We start from the raw sequence: 22,412 nt of genomic DNA, 5'->3' as shown, positions 1-22,412 counted from the left end.
ATGGGGCCTGGCCGGTGAGGCCGTGCATGAGCTGGGGAAAGGAAGCCTCCTGGGGTGGGGACTGGGAGGAAAAGGATCCCTCTGGCTGCTGCCTTGGATTCTGGGTCAGATCAATCTCCCCCCACCCGAGGCACACCTGGAAGGTGACACCCTGAAGCCAGAAACAGCCACTGCAGGTTCTTAAACCCTCACAGCAGGACTGTGGAAACAACCCTGGGCAGGGGAAGCTGGGCTGGGAGCAGCCACCGGGCAAGGTGATAACCAGGAGGGGCCCAGCCTTCTAGAACTTTCCCAAGTTCCTCGGGGGTCTCTAAGCACCACAGATCTGATCCACCCACAGGAAACTGGGCAGAGACCAACCAGAAATAAAGCCAGCAAAGAGAGTGGCATGAAAACAGGTACCCAACCCGTAAAGCCCTCCCACAAATAAAAACGGCTTCAGGAATGAAGCACACGCAGTGTCACCTGGGTGACCTCTGAGGACGCATGAACAAGGGGAACGGAGTGCTCATAGGACAGCAGAGCTGCAGGGATGTCCAGAGACCCTCGCCCCCCGAGACCTTAGGTTCCACTCCACTTTATGCCTTTAGGTTCTGTGTGGCATTTCCTGACTGTGAACATGCATTAAAGTTTATATATATATATATATATATATATATATATATATATATATATATATATATATTTTTTTTTTTTTTTTAAAGAGAGAGGGAGAGAGAGAATTTTTAATATTTATTTTTCAGGGTTTTTTTTTGGCGGACACGACATCTTTGTTGGTATGTGGTGCTGAGGATCCAACCCAGGCCACACGCATGCCAGGCGAGCGCACTACCGCTTGAGCCACACCCCCAGCCCAGTTTATATATTTTTTTAAAGGCCTCAGAAGGAACGTCGCCAAACCTACGACCAGGGTTCTTCATCTTTCCTGAGCCCTGGGACACTTTCAGCCTCAGGTGAAAGCAAAGGACGGTGTCCCAAGGAAAGTGCTTGAGTGCACAGTCACCTCAGAGGCTGGGGTTCCCTGAAGCCCACCAGCCCCTTGGCTAAGGGATCCTGAGGACACAGCAGGTGATGGCTGCAGAGGCCACCGACCAGTGGTCAGTGCAAGAAAGGAGAACAAGGCTCACTGGAGATAGTAGGGACTGCCTGGGGCAGCTCCCTCCTGTCCCCAGCCCCAAAACTAAACAGCAGGCCAGGAAGTTCCTGTGCCACGGGGGTCCTGGGAGTCAAAGAGACAGCTGCAATCAGCAGAAGGACAGACCCATGGGATGGCCACTCTCCTGCCTCTCCCTGCTCACACAGTTTGGGCTGCACGGAAAACAAGGGGTCTTTCATGCATGTGCCCACAACCCTCAGCCCCACACAGCTCGGGCGGATCACGTTGCCCACAACCAGGTCAGCACTCCCGCAACAAGCTCTTAATTCAGTGGAAAGGAATTAGCAGCTCTGCAGGTCCAAGAGGCACCCAAGCCAGGGATCACCCTGGAGGGCGGGAGCATCCCAGGGCCCCCTGATCACTCTCCTGGAGGGATGCACCCACCTGCCAGCAGGAGGAATTCTGACAGGACACAATGGAGGGGCCCACTGAGCCAGAAATGCCCCCCAGGAGGAGGAGAGGAGAACAGAAGGCCTGGGCAGCAGAGACACTGGGAAACTCCAGGGACACGGACATGAGGCGTCCCCACCACAGCTCCCCCTCCACCAACAGTGCCCCTGCACGTCCAGAGTTAGACAAGAGCTTAGAAGGGGCTTTCCCAAGACCCTCCCACCACAAGCTCAGGGATACTCTATGGGCCCCTTTGTGGAGGTGAAGCCACCCCTTGCAGGGCACAGGGCTGGGAGCTAGGTGGACGGCCTGAGTCCCCAGGCTCCTAGACCCAGTCTCACTCTGGCCTATGCCACTAGGAATACCCTGATGTCACCCTGATCACCAGTTCCCCTCCTCACACACACACACACACACAAAGCAAAGGCAGACAAGGCTGTGGTAAGCAGAGGGACCAGGCCCAGGGCCAGAGCCCCAGGTGTGGTGTGTAATGGCCTCACTGCAGACAGCTGGACCCAGGCAGCTCACTTGACCCCTAGAGGCGCCTGCCCGCTTGCCAGTCTCAGCCGTGGCTGCCACAGGGAATCAACGGCACAGAGGCAGGAGGGAAACCATGCTCCAAGCCTATAAGGATGTGGCCAGGGCGGGTCTGCATCCTCCAGAAGGGGAGAGCCAGCAGGGAGTGTGGCGCTGGCCCGTGTCTATTCTCCCAACGCCCCGCTCCACCCCACCAGCTTAAAAGCCATTTTCTTTTTTTTTTCTGATCCTGCATCCTTCTTGGCCTCATTTTGAGAATAGGAAGCTGGCAGTGAGAACGAGTTGGCTGGGCTCTGCCGGTGCCAGGGAGACCCTGGAGCTGGGCGGCCTCCCTGAGTCTGTGTTTTCTGCACAGACATGGGGACCCACCCCCCACGCCCACGGCTCATGGCCACCAGCCATCTCCTGCACACAGGGGGACCTGGCACCACCACCACAGGGACACCTCCAGGAGCCCAGCTCAGGGCACCAGGGGATGAGGGCTGCGGGTCACGTGCCCTGTGGCCTGTTCTCCTTAAGGGCCGACCTAAGCCTCAGCAGGATGGTGGGGTTTCAGCAGGTCCAGGGGGCAGGAGAGGGCCGCTCATGGGACAAGCAGGTCCAGGGTCAGAATTCCACAGCCAGGCGGAGAAGTCAGGAAGGCTGGCACTGGAGTCCCTGACACCAGGCTCAGGTGTCAAGACTTCCTTCTGGGGACAAGTGGGAGCCGCACGGCCCAGGGAAGGACGGTCTAGCCCAGAGCTGCCCCTAGGACTCCGTGATGGAGCACTCGTCATCTCACTGCTGACAAGGTCCCGAACACACGCACGGTGCCCAGTGAGGCTGAGAAGCTAGAAGGTCTTGTGCCACTTAACTGTCATTAAACTGAACTGAAGGGCTAGTGGACAGCTCAGGGCCAGAGCCAGGAGACCTTGAGGCAGAGGTGGCCGTGGGTGCAGCAGAGGCTCAGGAACACAGGTGAGAGAGGCAGGGTCCCAGGCCCAGAAAGGTGAAGTGGAGAGGACGGTGACCAGCAGCGCGCAGCCTAGGACGGTGTTCCCACCAGCCACAGGGGCTGGAAAGGGGAGGCTGGAGAAGAAGCCACCCTGCCCAGGGTCTGGGGCTGCCCAGGGCAAGAAGCCACACAAATTTCCTTCCACGGAGAAGGAGGGGCCCCAGGGACAGGATGGAAGAGGGGAGGGGTTTTCTTTGATGGCTCTGCATCAGGAAACAGGAGCCTGTGTCCAGGGGAGAAGCCCAAAAGGAGATAATGCGGGGGGGGGGGGGGGGGGGGCGGGGTACAGGAGGGTCTGGGCAAAGGCATGGGGGCCAGGCCTCGGGGAGAAGGGGGGCACTGCAAGAGGGAGAGATCTGCCTCTTAATTCTCTGTCCCGGCATCAAAGTGGTGTGCATGCACTCTAGAAAATACGGGAAATACAGGAAAAGGAGAAAGGCTGGGGGGTGGGGGGCGGGGGCTTCCTATTGTCCCACCAGCTACCAAGGGATATGAAGCAGCCAAGCAGCGGGAAATGGAGTCCTGGCGCGGGCAGCGTGGCCGGAACCTGCCACAAAGGGCCACTCCCAGAGAGGGCTCATTAGGGAGGCCCGCCGGTGCCGCGCGTGGTGACAGACGGCTCATTCAGGGCCCACACACAATCGGAGCCTTGTGGCGAGCAAGGGAGCAGGACGTTCGCAGGAGCCTCTGATTCCTAGACAAGAGCAGGCCTCCTTCTTGCCTTTCCACCTGGGAGCCGGCAGAAAGATAGATTTGGGGAGACAAAGAGATGCGTCCCCTGACAGTGGCTGGTCTATTTTTGGAAATGGGTCGACTCTTTACAGCTGCATCTCAGTGCCACCAATCCAGCCTGCATCTGCCCCGGTGAACAGGTCTAAAGAGTCCTGCTTCGGGGCAGCCGAGTGCCAGCCACAGGGGTGTGGGAGGCGGAGCCCCACCGTGGCAGTGCAGCCTGGCAGTCCCTGAGGGCTCCCAGGGTAGACAGCTGGGTGCCAGCCAGGCTGCACCACTGCAGAGCCAGCACTAGGGACCCTGCGGGCTTCCCACTGTGGCCTGGAAGCCCCCAGCTGAGCACAACAGAGCACCTCCCTGAGCATCCAGGCAGAAAAGGTCAATGAGGGAGCAACCCAAGCAGGCCGTCTCAGCCTTGCCACTAGTATGAACTGATACCACCTCTAGGCCCAGCCCACTGGGCCCCAGGATGCCCCTCCATGGGGCAGTGTCCTCCCCAGCTGACCTGCTGACTGGGTCCATCTCCAGCTCATGTGACCCCTGCAGGCCCTTCAGGTGTTCTGCGTCTTCCCAGAAGGGCTCTGGCCAGTGGGCAGGACTCCAGGAGCCCTGGCGATCACAGGTCCATCTCTGAGGCCAGGCCCAGAGGCACTATTTCTTAAGCCCACAGAACACCAACATACACCATGGTGAGGAACTACCAGTAAAAGCAAAAAGGGTATCTTTTTTAGAGTGATTAAGGGGAATGGGGAAGGCAGGGTTGAGCAAATCACCACCATGGCAGGCTAGATTAGGGGGACATAATTAAACACCATCTGGTGCCAAGTACAGCAAGTGGGAAAAGAAAAGGGGGTCACAAGTGGCTTGACCACCATCCAGCTTAATAAACAAAGGAGGGGGCACCTTATCCACTCACCCACCCCCGGCTCTAGCACTGACTGCACACCTACTACACACAAGGAAGACTGAGCTCTGCCCTCAGGAACCTACAGCCTGGGAGGGACCCGCTGGCAAACAGAGGAACTTGCTGAGGACAGGCAGCCTTGTCCCCAGCAATCCCGCCCCAGGAGTCAGCACCCAGTGTTCTCTGGCCCTCAAGCCAGCACCTAGGCCTTTACCAGAGTTAGCCAGACGGGGAGGCAGGTAATTCCATCAGGCCACAGGGGGAGAGGCTAACCCAGGCAGAGGTCTCAGTTGAGCCAGCATCTGGACAGGTCACCATCTCAAAGCCTCAGAGCAGCACCATGCTGTCACAGGCAGCCTCACCACGCCACCCCACCACCCCAGTGGTCAGTCCACCGACCTGCCCCAAGCTGGGTCCAAACACCAGGGAAGAAACAAAACGCTATATTTGGGGCCTAGAAAGGTTATTCCCAGAAATATAAAAGGCTGGCTCCAGGCCACCAATGTGATTGCAGCAGGGCAGAGAGGTGGCCCTGTCCCGTGACTGAGTCTGTACAACCTGGGTCTGGACCCTCAATGCCACCCAGCCCAGCCTCCCATCTTACAGAGGAGAGAATGCTGGCCCAGGGTGCTGAATTTCAGTCACCCTTTCCTAAGCTGCCAGCACACCTGAAGAGCCCAGGAGCCACCCAGAGCACAGAGAGGGCAGGGTCTGGTGAAGAAACACACCAGGAGGCAGGGCAAATGGCACAGGCAGGGTTGCAGGACAGGACCTCCCAGTCCATCTCCATTCCTACCACTGGCCCCATGTGACTTCATGTGGCTCACCTCACCATGCTGAGCCTATTCCCAACCAATGGAGATCCTCACTGATGTGAGTGGCAAGTGAGATAAAACAAAGCAGACTGGGTATGGTAGCACACGCCTGTAATTCCAGAGAATGGGGAGGCTGAGGCAGGAGGACCACAAGTTCAAGACCAGCCTCAGCAACTTAATAAGGCCCTGAGCAACTTAGTGGGACCCTGTCTCAAAATAAAACATAAAAAGGACTGGGGATGCAGCTCAGTGGTTAAGTGCCCCTGGATTCAACCCCCAGTAACACACCACACACACACACACACAGCAGATCTCAGAGCGGGACAGGCACACATTTGGTTCCAAAAGACATTTTTGGAACCTGCCCCTCAGTGTCAAGCTGGGATTTAAGAGGACCAGGGAGGGACTCAGCCTTGCAAGCTCACAAACACAGTCAGGAATGACAAACAGTAGACCCTGGGTGGGGCGGGGCTACCAGGGCTCCCCCACTGCACCATGTGACCAACCTGGGCCATGTCCCCTTCCTTCCCCAATCTCAGTGTCTGAGGGCTCCTGCAGCTGGCTCGGGTTTCCAGCTCTCCGGATCCTGGCATTTCCTCCTTCTAAGATACCATCAGTGGTGGATGCACCAACTGCTCGGAGAACCTTTCCCAAGGAAGGGGGCAGACCTCTCAGTAAATGCGCACATGGATTCCCAGACACGCCCCACAGCGCAACAGAGGAAGAGGCCCATCTTGAACTAAGCAAACAGCAGTCCATCCCAGCCTCTGGGGAACAGGGAAGAAGGATCAGGAAACTGACCTCAGCCTCCAAGGGCCTTCACCTGAGCACTTCACTAGACACCACACCTTTGTAAACAGTGGCTAGTGCATCTGCAGGGGGATCAACAACCCCCCGCCTTTCTGCTCTGCTCCCCAGGGAGATGGAGATCATCAGAGACTGGGGAAGAGTAGGCATCCATCCCTGGGTGACCCTGCTCCAGGCCTGCCCAGAGCCCTCTGCCTGTGGGGACAGGGGATATGTGACAATGACCAGTTCTGGGTGCTTTCTGAGGGAAAGGGAAGCACTCCTGACATTCTGGAATAAAAGGAGAATCCATCCTATCAACAGAGACACTTATTCCTCTGTCCCAAGCCTTTTGGGAAGCCACTGGGATCCCTTCTCGGTGATGCACCAGGGAGATGGGAATTAGATACCTGCCAGTCTGAGATCCCAGGGAGGTCCCTGCACAGATCCCAGACACCCACCCTGGCTGTAGGAAGGGAAGAGCAGCCGTGGGCCACGACTATTCTCTGAGCGGGCAGAGAATACAGAGAGACCATGTCAGCCACGGGGGACAGCCAGCATCTCCCACAGGTGCTGACCTGCCTGAGCCCCTCATCGGCTCAGGACCACCTGATCCTACAGGTCAGAGGTCCAAGGAGGAAGACAGGGGCCGGGGGGCAGAGCACGGAACAGATCCACCAGGTTGGCACACCTACAGAGAAAGTTCTGTCCTGCAGCCACTGTCTTAGCTATGGTCATCCCTAGAGGTCCAAGCTTCTTCCCCCTTACCTCTGAGAGTCCCCAGACTGATGCTCCTGAACTGCCACTCCCCAAGCCAGATGACATGAATCACATGCAGGAGGCGCTGGGAACCGGGTGTAGTAAATGCTCACTAATTATCTGCTAATGTTTCCCTTCCTGTTTGAAGGGCAAGTTCTGTCACCACCTCCAAATCCCACTTCCCAGCTGCCCTGACAACATCGCCCCACCCTCCCACCTGACAATTTTCTGCCAGCACAACCAAAGATCCCGAGAGCTGCGGGAGGGTGTTCACAAGCCCCATCCACATGGGGCTCAGGAATGCCCTTCACCAGGCGGGTACTAGCACACCTCCCTAAAGGACAGCTCCCAGCTTTGGAGCCCGCATGGTCCACCTTCACCACGTTTTGTGGGTGCTGAAGTCTGAACCACTGGAACTTGCTCTCACCCCAAATCCTGGCACCTTAGGGCTGCAAACAGCACCCCCACCCCCACCATGACCTGAGTGTGCTCTGCAGGCCTTGGGCTCTCAAAACCCTGGTCCAGACCCCACTTCCAGACCTTAGCTGAATGCCATCTTCCTTCTATTCAACTAGACCAGGACCCTGGCTCTGAGACAGTGCTGGGTACAAGGGCTCCACTCACGGCCTGGGTCTGGGAATTCCCCACCCACACCCCAGGGAGGCCAATCCACAGGAGGCCAGACCAAAAATGGAAGATCACAAAACCCATCCTTTAGAGTCCAGATGAAGCCACCAAGGTTGAGAAGGCTTGGTAGGCTCCAAAGTCACAGAAGAGTAGCCAGGCCAGATTCACCCAGAGCTCTCTGACCCTGGAGCCAGAGCCCCAGCCAGCAGCGACACTGCCCTGGTCATGCCCAGGGCTGAGTGCTGTCGCCTGGAGATTAGCTACGCTGCAGTTTTCACAGGTCAGCACACTCCCTCTTCCCTCAACCCAAGTTTTCCCACTTTGCAGATGAGAAAACAGAGGCCCTGGGCTGGGGATATAGCTCAGTTGGTAGAGTGTTTGCCTCAAATGCACAAGGCCCTGGGTTCAATCCCCAGCACCACAAAAAAAAAAAAAAAAAAAAAGAGAGAGAGAGAGAGAGAGAGAGAAAACAAAGGCCCCACACAGGTTCAAGAACTTGCCAAAGTTAGACATTCGCTGTGCAAATGAGCAGCCAGACGTGGTGCTGAACAGCCCACAGGTAGGAGAGAGAGCCGAGCAACAGTGACTTCCTCCCAGAGCGTGCTGGTCCTGGGACAATATTGTGTCCCGGGAGCTCAGGGACCCAGCATGGTGAGGGTTCTGGCACCATGAGCACTGCCGTGAGAAGCCAGTCCAGAGCAGAGGAGTGAGGGAACGCAAGAATCATAAGGAAGGAGGGTCACCCCTTTACACAGGCAGCTGCAGCAGGGAACAGGATGGCAGGAAAGGGCTCAGGGCCTGCGGAAGAGGAGCCACCCTGCTCTGTACACAGCCTCGCCCCCAGAACTTGCTGGGCAGCAGGAACAGGGCAACAGGCTCCGGTTGCTGGCACAGGAGACCCAACACTCATCCCAGGCCCCAAAGGCCAAGACCTAGAGCCACACACCTAGTCAAGCCTCAGTTTCCCGAATGCTGAGGCCTCCGTCCTGGGACCATTCGGAAGCAGAATGACTAGAAAGTCTTTGCAGGAAACTGTAAAGCGCTGGGTGGGCCCCCTGACTGACAGCTCCTCAGATGGACCTTCTTTTGTGCATGGTCCTGGGGGCCCAGAACTCCAAGGCCATGGACACATCCCCCAGGGTCAGGTGTGGGGAGGAAGAAGCTTATGCAACTCACCCCATTATCTTCAGTGACCTTTGCTCCGGGTAGCTGGGCTTAGGAGAGGCGGCCTTATTAGCCACACACAGGCCCCACAGAAAAGGCCCATTCAGGGCTGGTATACTCTGTCTTTTTTTAAAGGCCCAAACTACCCCTGCCCCACCCTCCCTTTTAAAAACACAAGCCAGAGAACAAACCCAGCTCCTTTTGAGAAGCTCAAAACTTCAACCCAAACTTTAAAAAATAAATGGCACCCATTCATGGGCTTTCCAGAGGTTTTTCTGGGTCAGCCACAAGGGAACAAGTCAGGGGGCATGAGGAGGGCAGGACAGGTCTGGGGGTAAGGAGGAGCAATGGGGTTCACCGGGTGGGGGAAGGGCAGGGAAAAGAAATGAAAATGCTTTTGTTTGCAGACCACATCAGTTCCAGGGGGGACCCTGAATTTCTGACGTTTGAGCTTCTCAAAGTACAACAACAATGGCATGGAGCAAATAGCATCCTAGCTGGTCCAGACCTCAGACAGCCTAGGCCAGACCTCCAGCAAAAACTGCTCAGGAGAGAGTCCTATTTGCATATGCATTCACAGGCCCACCAGGCCTGCCTCAGCCAAGGGACTGCCTTGAATACAGATGGCCAAGTCCCACCACTGCCACTTGAAGCCTCCCCAGAGAGGACTCGGGACCACGATGGTCCAGCAGCAGGTGCAGTTACACATAAAGCTCAGGTGCAAACCTTCAGGCAGGCTACCTAAACTGCAAGCAGACTCTGGCAGTGAAGCCAAGGGGTGGCTAACAAGCTCCCAGGACGCCAGCAACTATTGAGACCCACAGTGTAAAGAGGCCGACCTCATTGACCTCGTGTGAGTAAAGGGGCCCCTTTGGGTTCTGCATCACCTTCCAGAAGAGAAGCAGAGAGAGGCTGGGCAAAGTGGACTAACTTGCCCAAGGCAGGTGAAGAAGCCAAGATTCTAAGCAAGGCAGCCTGATGCTCTGGGAAGGGGAGCTCTCCACCATCTGCTCAGCGGTCACCAAAGGAAGCGACATCTCCCAGAATGGAGAAAGAGGGCAACACTGGGTCAGGAATCCAGAATGGGGACCCACCAGGGTGCCCTGACTGATAGCTAAGGTGAATGACGACAGGCCAGAGCAGATGACCTGATGGAGACCCCACCTAGGACAAGTACTTCCAATGGCAGCTGTCTTCCAAGGCAAGGCCAGAACCTCTCTGAGCCTCCACTTGCATGTCTGCAAAGTGAGGCTGATATTACCTCTGTGAGCATGAACTGAGCCCAGGAACCAAGGCACAAGCCCACTCACTACCTTCTCCACTTTCACCAGCACCTGGACACAGGCTCCTTTCCTAGTCCTTGTTCAGTTCAGCCATGAACCTCACCAACTTAAAGCTACAGGTCCCAGGATTGAAAAGCCTGGTTTCTAGAGAAGGGCCTTTCCTGGTCCTGGGCATTCTGTTCCTATTGGTAGGAGAACATCTCAAGGCCACCCATGGCTTTAAAAGACAAAACAAAACAAGAAATCCCAGCTGTAACTGAAATTTGTGATGATAATAATGCCGAGTTTTCATTTTCCCCCAAAGCAAAGCTCTGCTGCTACAAAACCTGCAGCAGACCTGTTCCAAGTGGACTTGGGACTTGGGGATTCTGCAGGAAACCCGATACCTCCACACCTACCAGGGCCCAGGGGGTGGAAAACCCCGAGTCTAGCCTAGCCTTCCTCTCCTGCATTATTCACGGCTGCAACTGAAACTCTGGGCCAGACCCAGATGTGTCTCCTTGCACAAAACATGCCAGACCTTCCCTGCACATGGGCTAGGACACTCAAGCCCTCCACAGTCCCGCAGAGATCGCTCCTGCCAAGTGTCATGGATGATGCAGCTGAAAACCAGAAACATTTCATTTCCAGACAGAGGGCTGCAGATACTCCCTCCTTAACTGCACTTGGAGAAACTGAGGCCCAGGAAACTGACCCTCCCAAAGATGAGGTCATAGGGGCCAAGGAACTCTAAATAACAGGTGCATTTCCCCCAAAATTAAACCATCTAACTTTGAGCTACTGGAGCTGGCTTTAAGAAGCCTGGGATTGGAGGCGGTGTGGTTGTAGTGTTACAAAAAGAAACCTGAGTTGTAGTGGTAGATGGCTAATCAGCAACAAAATATCCCTCCAAACCAGACCTGCCTTGAACTCAGGCTTAGGGGGGGTAAAGAAAGGAAAATCTGCTATGCTGTCCCTCACCTCCACAGGTATAACCTCCACTCTTCTTTTTCCCACCCGCAATATGCTTTCAGGGTCACTCAGTTATCAAACCAAGGAGAAAGTGTCCCTCCATGGCTCAGGCTGTCACTTTGAGGAAGAGCAGTTACTTAAAGCATATATATATATATTTCTCTGAATTGGGAAAAAGCTTTAAGGAGAACCAGAAAGAGCTGCTTGTCCCCCACCACCAGGAAAATAATTCAGGCAGTAGCAACTGCCATCAGAACCAGGAAGAAGCCTCCAAAAACGTGAAAGAACAGGGAGGCCCGTCATCCACCAGGCAGGAGAGGAGGGAAGGGGCAGGGCAGAGTCAGTGAGCAGAGGCCAGGGACAGGGGCAGGCTGCTGGGCTCCCAGACCCCAGAGCAGGACACCCTCTGCAGCATTGTGGCTGAAGATAGTGCTGTGCCTTCCTGAAGATCCTCCCATCCACACCCTAGCCACAGATGACCGCTGTACTTCCTTTAAGGTGGTCAACAGTTTACAAACCCTTTCAGGAGCCTTATCTCCACCACAAATCCAGGAGGCAGGGATCATCCTCTCCACTTTACAACTAAGGAAACTGAGGCACACAGAGGCGAAAAGCCAGAATCCATTCCAACTACATCTCTAAATCTCAGAGCCTTGAGAAAGACCCCCAGCCAGAAGTGCAGAACCCTGGTCAGCATCCTAGGTGTCAAGCCTGCCTTTGGTCTGTCAGCCCCGTGAGAGTCCAGGATGCAGCTGGGGAAAGCAGAGGCGCAATGCAGTCACAGCACCCCCCCCCCCGCGGATGTCCCTTGGGGTTGGGGGACGCCTGTTGCTCCAAGTATGGGGAAATTCTTTTGTGCCCCAAAGCGCCTTTCAGTTTTTTTTTCATGAAGATCCTTCGGTCCCGGGACAAGGATTTCCAACCTGGGATGAAGCCCCCAGCCAGCGCCGCAGTGCTGCACTATAACACCGACAACTCCGCAGGCAAGAAACTTTTCTAGGACAGCGCCGGCCGCGGATTCTAACCTGGACAGGAACACGCATCATCACTTGACCAACTACCCCCACCCAAAGCCCCATGCAGGTGAATTTGGGTTCGCCCGGACCGAGTGCGACGCCAGCTGAAGATACCGGGTCCAGGACTAGCGCCTCTCCCCACCCCAGGGCCGCACGAACCCGAGCCGCCAGCGCGGCTGCAACCCTGCGAACCCGCACAGGGCGGCAGGTGGTTATCCTTACCATGCAAGCCGTTGGGGATGCTGCGGTGGTGTGGCGGAGCCGACAGGTCGTCCAGGGACCGGCGTGTGGCTCCAGCCTTGCCGTCGGGAGCCTTGTGAGGCCCAGAAGACAGGAGAGCGGGTGGAACGTGGTGATGGTGGTCGGGGCTGCCGCCGCTGCCAGCGCTCGACGTGCTGCTGCCGTCGCCCACGTCGCGGGCCCCGGCGCCCGCCGCGCCGCCCGCCAGTGGCCCGCTCAGGCTGGCCTGGCTGTCGATGGAGCTGCGGGAGCCCGCACCTCCGGCGCCGCTGCCGCCCGCGCCCCCCGCCGCAGCCAGAGCAGTGCGCTCCTCGTCCAGCAGCAGTACCAGCTCCTTCAGCTCCAGGTTCTCGCGCAGCAGGGCCTCCTGGCGTGCCTCGAGCTCCCGCAGCTTCTGCTGCGAGCGGGCCACCTCGTGCCACACGGCGCCGGCCGCGTGGCGCCCGAAGCGCTGCCACTCACGCGCCAGCTTGCGCCCCTTCTGCCGGTCGTCGTCGAGGAAACAGCAGAGCTCTCGGAGCTCCTGGTTGTCGTCCTGCAGCCTCTGGTTCACGTCCTTGAGGCCGCGGATCTCCAGCAGGTGCTGCTGCAGCCTCCGGTTCACGTCGCGCATCAGGCCGCCGTGCTCCAACATGAGGCCCACCTTCTCGCCCTCCGCGCGCCGCAGCCGCCGCGCCAGCTCCTCCTTGCTCCAGCGCAGCAGCTCCTCGTCCGGTACCTGGCTCAGCTCCTCCGACGCTGACGCCGCCCCCGCCGGGGGCTTCGCCATGGCGGGGCCGTCACCGCGGCATCGCCCTCGCCCTCGCTCTCGCCGGGCCGGCGCTCCCCGCGCGGGGGCTTGGCTGGGCGGGTTAGCGAGCGGGCGGGGGACGGACAGGGGCGCCTGCGGCCAGCCCCACGCTGCCTCACGCGCCCTCACGCAGCACCCGCCTGGGCCGCCCGGGAGCCCGCGCGCCTCAGGGCGCTGGAGCGAGGACGACTGCTGCGTCGGCGGCCGCGGTGCCGGGATTCTCCAGGCTCGGGCGAAGCAGGCGGAGGCCCGCCCCCGGCCCAGCTCCCGGAGCCCCAGCCGCTCCGCCCACCCCGGGCGGGGAGGGGGCGGGGCGCCGCGGGCCGGCCCCGCCTCCGGGGGAGTGCGGGGGGCGGGCGGAGGCGCGGCCGGCCCCCACGTCCCCCATTGCCGTGCGCCCGCCCGCCCGGCGCCCTGCCAGAGGCGCGTAGGAGCCGCGGTCCCGCCCTCCCGCCCGTCCGATTGGGCCTCTCTGGGGGTGTGTGGGAGAGGAGGGGCACACGCGGGGGAAGCCGTGGAGATGGTACTGTCCGTCCGCTGGGTTTCCATCCCCCCCCCCCGCCTCCCCGCGGTTCAAGTTTCTGCGCCGGGAGGACGCGGCCTTGGCCAATCCCAGGGCTACTGGGCGCTTTTAAAATGCAGGTACGGCCGCGGGAGAGGAGGGGGACGGTGGGAAAGGTAGGGCAGGGCTTCCCTTAAAGGCGACACGCGGAAATGGGACCCAAGCCCCCTCCCGGTCCCGTGTCCCCCGCCCTCCCTTTCTCACCCATAATAAACAAATGCCTAGAATATAGGCGACAGCTTCCCCCCGCCTCCCGAGGGCACCCGAGTTCGGCACCGTGTGAGACTTGACGAACAATAGGACTCCTACGTGGGGGGTCGGGCAGGGCCGCTCTTTGTCCCTTTCCTTGCCCCCGGGCTCCTCCGCCCCCATCTCCACCCGGGTTCTCTCGTAGAGCTCGCAGTGGGACTGCGCTTCCACTAGCCGAGGGTTAGATTCGGCGTCTGCTCCCGGGAGGGCCAGGGCCTTGCCAGCCGCGTCCCGGAGCAAGATCCGTACCCTGGCCCCAGCCACGATGGGGCGAGGGCTCCGAGACTTGCCCCTCAGTGGGAGCGGCGCTCGGAGCCCTACTTTTTCACCGACTCCGCTAAATCCCTGGGATCGGACGGGAATCTGCAATTCGCGCTGTGGAAACCACTGGGAAAGGTGGAGAAAGTCTTCCACTGGGGCCTTAATGCCGGAGTCCGGGGAAGATCAGCGACGGCAGAATCCCCTTGCCACCAGCAACCGTGCGGGGCACCCCGATCTTCCCACGCTAGAGGCTATTATCCTCTGGTCCCCAAAGCGCATTTACCGCGCGTCCGCTGAAAGCGGGCGGAGGGAGGTGTCCCTCCCCTGGGACTCGCAAGGAGATAAAAACCCGCGCACGCTACCGTGAGCGGCCCACGGCCTGGAGCGCGCGCCGGCGCAGCAGCTGATGTCCCCCTTTAGGTTTGCTCAACCATTCATTGAACAACTGTGTGCCCAGAGCCTGCTCTCTGCTAGACCTGTTCTAGCCCCCACTTCCCTCCCCAGCCCCGGGGGTTCTGCATGGGACAGGACAGCAGAAGCCACTGCCCTCTGGGGATTCAGGTCTTCTGGGAGAAGGAGGGGGGAGAAGATAATAAACAAGATAACTGGGACTGTCTTAAGTACTGTGCAGGGAATTAAGACAGCTGCTGTCACAAAATGTGATCATCAGTTGCCTTAGATCTCCCTGGTCAGGGAGAGACTTAGGACGACTATAGAAGCTTAGATCTGGGCGATGAGGAAGAAGGAAGGGGGAAGGGCGTCCTAGGTGGAGGGAATAGCTGGGGCAGAGACCCTAGAATTTCCCTGAGTGAGAGATGCTCTCAGGGGTCAGAGGGCAGATCATGCAGGGTCTAAAGCAGCTGGGAATGCCAAGGGGATCCGACTTCAGTAGGGAAGTAGAATGACCTGGCTTGCCTTTTAAGAGGCTCTGTCTGGCCCCTGTGTGGAAAAGAGATGGGGTCCATACAGAGAGGTCCAGATTCAGTACCAGGTCCCCTACCTACCTACCCACCTCCTTTTCCAGGTAGATGGTCAGGAGAGGGTGATGGAGAGAGGCCAGGCTAGGCAAAGTGCTTCCAAGGCTATACCCTGGTGTTGAGGTTCCCCAGACTCAGCACACATGAGTCAGTGCTGAATAGAGGGTGTCCTTCCTGTTGGAGCACTGTGCTCTGCCTGTCCAGCCCAGCCCAGCCCAGTTTGCGTTTAGAGAAGGAGGGGGTTTCATACTGTGCCTGAGGAAGCTGCAGATATGTTTTAACCCCCAGAAAGCCATATTAACCAGCTGCCCAGAGGCTTACCCAGAGCTAAGTCTATATACAGGCAATTGCTCCCAGGAGGACTGGACACAGGACACACTACAGGACACCCTAACTCACCAGGGAAGTTGCTGAGATGATTCTGTTTTGTGCTATCCTCTCCCATGGCCTGCACCCCTGATCTTCAGCTGAGACCAAATGCAGCCTTTACCTAAATGGGGTATCACCTGCAGAGTGCTCAGACAGGAGTGCCCCATCCAAGAGCCTCCAGGGCTTTGCTAACATCCTCCCTGTAGAGCCAAGACAAGATGCTAGAGGTGGGGTTCTTGGGTGGCTTGAGGAAGGACATGGTTGGGCAGAAGAGGACAAGATGGCAGGAGTGAGAAGGCCCAAGGCTGAAACAGGGTTCTAAAGCAAGAGGGACTTCCAGGGCAGAACCCCCACCCCCACCCTGAGGGTCCTGGATGCTGGGGTCCAACCAGAGGCATATGCCCCCCCATAACACAGTCCAACAGAACCAGCATAGTGACATGCCAAGAGAGCTTCTTTTAGCTTTTAGTCACAAGACCTATGCTTTGTCATGCAAAGTAAAATCAAACCCTGGAGCTCCAACAGTCCTTGAGCTGCTCAGTGAAAGTTGAGAGCCTTTAGAACAGAGCTGCTCTGCCACCCTAGCACGTAGGTGTCAGGTCTGAGCCACACAGTGTTTTTAAGAGGTGGCTGGGGTTGAGAACCCCCATGCTAACACATGGTAGATAAAATACTCCAAAATGCAGGATCAGCGGGAGAAATGGTAATCGGAGAAAGCCAGGAAGGCAGATTATATAGCACCTCCAGACAGAGCTCAGTAATGGAGTGTCCTTGTTTCCACGTGTGGGAGGGGAAAGGGCATGAGCTGAAGTGTTGACCCCCTACGGGGCAGCAACTGGAGGTCTGCAGGAGTGAACACTCATTCACCCCACAGTTGGCTGGAGTCACTGATTTTGTAGGAAGGTAGTGGGGCTGAAGTCCAGAAAGCCTCCTATGCTGGTAAAGTACCTCAGGTCTAACCAGAAGGCCCAGAAGTGAGACCTGGCCAGACTTGGGTTTGATTAGAGAGTCAGAGCCTGGAGGCATTAGGGGATGTGCAGCTGAAAGGCAGAGAGACTTCAAGGAGCCTCTGAGGTCAGATGAGTCAGGCTGGAGCAGCCTGGGAGTGGAGATAAAGGAATGGATTGGAGGTGCTGGCCTCTGCACCCCTCCTTGCCCCTCAATTCAAAGCTGGAGCCACTGAAATTCTCTACCACCCTTCTGAGCTCTTCACAGGACTAACCCTAACCTTGATGCACTTATTTTCATAATGGATTAGTTAATAAGCAGGGAGTAGGGAACCCACCACCCAGCTGAAGGAATCCATCCCAGCCCTCCCCCTCCCCCTCCCAGAACAGCCAGGGCTCTGAATGTTGTGCGATGATGCACTTGCTTTAGGCTTACCGCAGTCCCCCTATGACACAGTGCTGGATGTTTGCATGCTTTTGAAATTTATTTAAGTGACATTACACTTGCAGCCTGCCACTTCCACTCATTATTATGATGGCATATATAGCTTAGTTTATTCCTTCTCACAGCTGTATACCAAATTGCTCAACCTCAGCTCAGTTGATATTTTAAAAAAATTTCAAATTAAAAATTTATTTTAGTTGTATATGGACACAATACCTTTATTTTATTCATTTATTTTTTTTTATGTGGTACTGAGGATCAAACCCAGTGCCTCACATATGCTAGGCAAGTGCTCCACCACTGAGCTACAACCCCAGCCCCTCAGTTGACATTTTGGACCCAATAGATCTTTAATTAATAGAGGGGAGTTGGGGAGCAGGTGCTGTCCTAAGCATTGTAGAATGTTTACCAACATTTACGCATTGGATGGAAGTAGCACCCCTTCACCCACTTTTAAAAAACAAAAACTGAGCCATACATGGTGGTGCACACCTGTAATCCCAGCAACTCAGAGACTGAGGCAAGAGGATCTCAATTCGAAACCAGCCTGGGCAACTTAGTGAGACCCTGTCTCAAAAAATAAAAAGGGCCGAGGATGTACTCAGTGATAGAGCACTTGCCTAGCATGCAGAAGGTTGTGGGTTCGGTCCCCGGTACCAAAAAAGAAAAAAAAAATATATCTTCAGATATTACTGAATGGCCTCCAGGGGCAAACTTGCCACTGGTTAAGTAAAGCTGCTATCTAGTATCCGTTGTATGCACCTGTCTTTACAGCCTACTCTCCTGTTGAAGGTCATTCATTTCTAGTGCTGCTGTGGACAGTCTTGTACATGCATCCTGATGCACATGAGCCTGAACTTGGCTCAGGCCTGGACCCAGACAGAATGGCTGAGTCCTGTGGTGCACACACTTCAGCTGGACCAGAGGATGCACTGGTCTGCTTTCCAAACAAGTGCTAACTTACACTCCTGCTCCCAGGGTCCAGGCTGTGCCTTACCTGTCCTTGCTAAATGACCATTTGTCACCACTGGTAGGCTAGACCTCCCCCTTCCTGCTCCACATCCTAACTCTCTCTCTCTCTCTCCTCTCAGCTCTCAGCAGAAGAGAAGCCCACTCCCACTTCTTACTCAAGGGACCCAGGGTACTAGGGGAAGGGAGAGGAGAAGAAACAGGTTTATCCACTTGTGATTTATTTGAAATGTTTGTATTTATCAAATTGATGTTTTCATGCTTGCACTAATATAATGCAACGTGATTATGCTGCTTGTAAGATAATTACAGGGTTTACTTAGGCGATAAGTCCCAGGCCCCAGACACACAGTCTTTGAGCCCAGCTGTGTATCTCTGTGACTGTCAGCAGCTGTACCTTCTGCATCAGGCACCTCTAGGCCACGCCCAGCCAGCCCCACAGCCTCTGGTGTTCCCTGCATGCCAGGTCTCAGGGCTGCCCTGGGCCCAGGGTCCATGGTCAGCAGTGCCACCCCACAGCCCAGCTTGCTCACTGCAGAGATCTGAGACCAATCTCCTCTGGTGCCTGAATATTTCATGCAGTGAGGGTGGAATGAAAGTCGCAAAGACCTTAATTGTTAATGTGGCTTCTGCTGGCGGCAGGCCCAGCCCTACTGGCCCCCTCCTGTTGGACATAACAACAGTGGCAACAGTAATTCCTAATGTCCCCCAGGCCTTATCATGACCTGTGCTGGATGAGGCTGGGCAAAAACAAAGTTGTCCCCTGGCCCCCAGCTGGCTGGAGAGAAGTGGTAGCATAAGTAATGGAAGCAGACCATTAGGTCCACTGCTTTGCCCACCACTGTCCCCCAGTGCCCATTTGGCACAGAGCCCAGGAAAGTCATTAAATGTTTGTTGAATGAATGAGTGATGGGGAGTGAGCTGGATGGAGGAGGAAAGGCCTGGACTTAAGGTCCTTGCCTCTGATGTGATAGCAGCGGGTGGCCCCAGGCAGGCAGTCCTACCTTCTCCCCTGGGCGCTAGGTCTGTATCTGAAAATGAAACCACTTCTACCTCCCAAAGAGTGGGAGACAACCACAGGCACAAGGCAGGCTCCAAACCTAGCCATGCAGTGAGGCAGGTGGGTGCTGCTCTCCTGGGGAGGGGGCTGGGAGGCCTGTGGGTGCTTGGTGCCTGGGCTGCAAATAGTATTCTTAAGCCTCTGAAAGCTTCTGCATGAGCCGGGCCTTCTCTCAAGAGCAGGCTCCCCCCAACAGAGCCCCAACACCAGCCTCCCATAACGCCAGCCGCATCTCCACCTTAGCACCCTGTGAGCAACCAGAGTCCTCAGGACACAGCTGGCTGGGCTTTCGAAATGGGGTGGTGGGTCAGCCCCATGGTCTCAGCCTTGGCCGCTCATGAGGTTCACCTGAAAGATTATAAAATGCAGCTGTTCAGACCCCACCCTGACCAATCCCACCAGAATCTCTGGGATGGGGAGTCCAGCACCCGGGGCCGGGAAGCTCTGGCCAGGTGAGCCTTTCACTGGCATCAGCTGAGCTGGGAGGAGACACCCCATTTTTGTGGGATGTATGTACCCTTTCTGAAGTGTCTGGATTTAGAGCTCTTTCTCTAACAGAATCCAAATTTCCCTAAATAATCCTAACTTGTGCCGCCTGGAACATGTACAGTAGCTGGCAGTAGGGAAGGGGACTAGGGTCGTGGAGTTTGGGATGATGTTCACTTAACACCCCATATCTAATAGGGCAAAATGAAGAGAGGAAAGTAATAAAGACGTACCACCAAAAACTCTCAGGGTCTCATGGTCACAAGTCTCTCAATGGAAAGGAACATCACAGAAGTGCAAAAAGACCATATTGGGCACACGGTGGCAACGTTTCAGAATGCCATTGTGAGGAAATTCTAAAACCTCCAGAGAGGGAGAGTCACACACAAAAGATCAGAAACCAGCACAGTATTGATTCTCCACAGCAGCTCCAGAAGGTGGAAGGTTCCAGACACCCTTTCTCTAAAATTAGAAATTAATCCAAGAGAGGAAATTTAAGAAACCAGATCCCAGGATGGGAGGGTCCTGTAGCCAGAAGCAGCCAGGGCAGGTGTGACCCAGGATCCAGGAGGAGCTGCCTGAGGGAGAACCCAGGGATAGATTCCCTGGGGCTTCTGCTGCTGTCGGAGAGGAATGTTTCCACTATATCAGAGAATTTGGTGATAAATCCAAAGAAAACCAAATAAGTCCAAACAAGAAGGTAGTTACTAATCTCTAGGGAAACTCAGAAGTCACCCAAGGCCTGAAATCCAGTCATGGTTCAATTGGCCATAACATTTATATGGTACATGTGAACAATGATGACTTCACCCAAAACTGATAGTCACACTGAGAGGGCGCGGAGGGGAGGGGATGGTAAGGAAGGAGAAAGAGTGGGCAAAACCCTCCTCTTCCACAATAGAAAGGCTGGCGTTGAAGGAGCAATAAGGAGTAGCACAAGTGTATTGTTTTCAAATATGGAGTCAAGTTCAGAAGAATCCAAAGAAATCACTCCCAGGGAGCTGGGGTTGTGGCTCAGTGGTAGAGCACTCGCCTGGTACCTGTGAGACCCTGGGTTCGATCCTCAGCACCCCATAAAAATAAATAAACAAAACAAAAATATTGTGCCCATATATAACTAAAAAAATATTTAAAAAGAAAAAAAAATCACTTCCAGGAAGCAGACACCAGGCTGGAAGGAGATCAGATGGGGCAAATTTTTTGTTTTGTTTTGTTTTTTAAAAAAAGGCTTATAATTCGATTTTGCAACTCTGTGCACATGTTTGGGGTTTTTTAGTTTTGTTTTGGTGATTTTTAATTTTTAACCCTGGCATTGCCTGTGATTCCAGCTACTCAGAGGCTGAGGCAGGAGGATTGCAAATTTGAGGTCAGCCTGGCAACTTAGAGGGATCCTATCTCAAAATAACAATAGAAAGGACTAGGGGATAATGGACTAGTAACTCAATGGTTGACCACTGCTGGGTTCTATCCCTGGTGCTATTGAAAAGCAAGACAGGAAACCTGATATTGACTTCTCATTGTCAACCCTGGAAGCTAGAAGATCCCAGCGCAATCAGTTGCCTTAAAAATGGAAGGGAACTAGTAGAGGATAGGAAAGGCAGCAGAATACAACAGACACCAGAATGGCAATATGTAAATCAATGGTTCTGCAACTGATGTGATTCTGCAATCTGTATATGGGGTAAAATGGGAGCTCATATTCCACTTGAATCAAAGTGTGAAATATGATATATCAAGAACTATGTAATGTTTTGAACAACCTACAATAAAAATTAATTAAAAAAAAAAATGGAAGGGAAGAGTGTCCTGCCTGGATTGTATGCTTATGGAATGGACCAGCCGAGAATGAGACTGGAATACAAACATGTTCAGAAATGTAAGGTCTCAAACAAAACAAAACAAATCACCCGCGCCCCTTCCAGGAAGCTTGTGGAGCACACACCTCCTGGGAGTTGAGAACTGCCAGGCAGCAGGGCCATCCATCGCCTGGAAAGGAGGGTCCTTCCCAGCGCCACAGAGAAGCGGCCCCAGAAGTTGGAGTGCTTTGCCAGGAAGGTCCAGGGCGAAAGGGACTCTGTCACCTAGCACAATGCCAGGACACTTGACAGTAGCACCAGGTTTAGAGTAGATGGAATGAAAAATTAGAGGGATCCTATCTCAAAATACCTTGCCAGTTTAAAAAAAAAAAAAATGCATTAACTCCAGAGCATAAGCAAGTGAATTTGAAGGAGAAACTGTCATCGACCACTTCGTGACCTTCACAGAAGAACATTTACCTAATCATCACAAAACCCTTGACCAGCTGTTGCCTAAGACTGGGATAAAGCCCTCTGGTGCTGGTGGGAGCTGGGGAGGTGGGAGTAGTGGGCTCAGGAGGGCTGAAGCCTCTTCTGCAGGACAGGAGGCCGCAGAAATATCTGGGATCGAAACATCAAGAAATAACCATATAAACATCTTACTTGGAGCCCAAAACCAGAGAGAACAACCAAACGCTGACACTGGTTCCCTGGGCAGTGGGAAAAGGCAGGAAGGGACATTTGATTTCCTCATGAACATTCTAGTGCTATTTGATTTTTTAAAAACTTAAGTACATGCATTATTTTGTTTACCATAAAAAATAACATTTATTTAAACAATAATAAAACCTAGCTCTGCAGAGTGGCATGTGAAACAAGTGAGAAGGACCAGGAATATTCCCTATACCCCCAGGCCCCAGGACTCCCTGCTGGAGGGTGACCCCAGCGGGTCAGCCCCTCATTCCTTGGTGAATTCCAGGTACCAAAGCTGTCTCCTGCACCCATCCCCCCATGGGCCTGTAACCAGTGGGCAAGAATCGTGCCCGTTTTACCTTCTGAAGTTGGGGCTCAGGCCCGTGCGGTCCCTCTGGTGGCAGGTGCACCATTCTGTAAAGGTGGATAGAGGGTCCACCCATGAGCAAGGCCA

General features: G+C 55.1%; 1 protein-coding gene and 1 non-coding gene across 3 annotated transcripts in view; one reads left to right on the top strand and one right to left on the bottom strand.

Moving 5' to 3' along the window:
- Ccdc85c (coiled-coil domain containing 85C) overlaps window positions 1–13,205 on the bottom strand; it is a 71,079-nt gene extending 57,874 nt beyond the window's left edge. For both annotated transcript variants that reach the window (XM_076847968.2, XM_076847969.2), the window contains exon 1: window positions 12,337–13,205. In XM_076847968.2, coding sequence (XP_076704083.1) covers window positions 12,337–13,123 — 787 coding nt within the window. In that variant the 5' untranslated portion in view covers window positions 13,124–13,205. The remainder of the gene's footprint in view (window positions 1–12,336) is intronic.
- On the top strand, window positions 8,051–8,124 carry Trnal-caa (transfer RNA leucine (anticodon CAA)). Its single transcript has one exon. It is a non-coding gene; the product is annotated as a tRNA-Leu (tRNA).
- Window positions 13,206–22,412: the final 9,207 nt, after the last annotated feature.

The sequence above is a fragment of the Callospermophilus lateralis genome, chromosome 3 (assembly GCF_048772815.1).
Source record: "Callospermophilus lateralis isolate mCalLat2 chromosome 3, mCalLat2.hap1, whole genome shotgun sequence".
Classification (NCBI taxonomy): Eukaryota; Metazoa; Chordata; class Mammalia; order Rodentia; family Sciuridae; genus Callospermophilus; species Callospermophilus lateralis.
The sequence above is the reverse complement of the archived record's forward strand: the minus strand, read 5'-3'. Positions and strand labels throughout refer to the sequence as shown.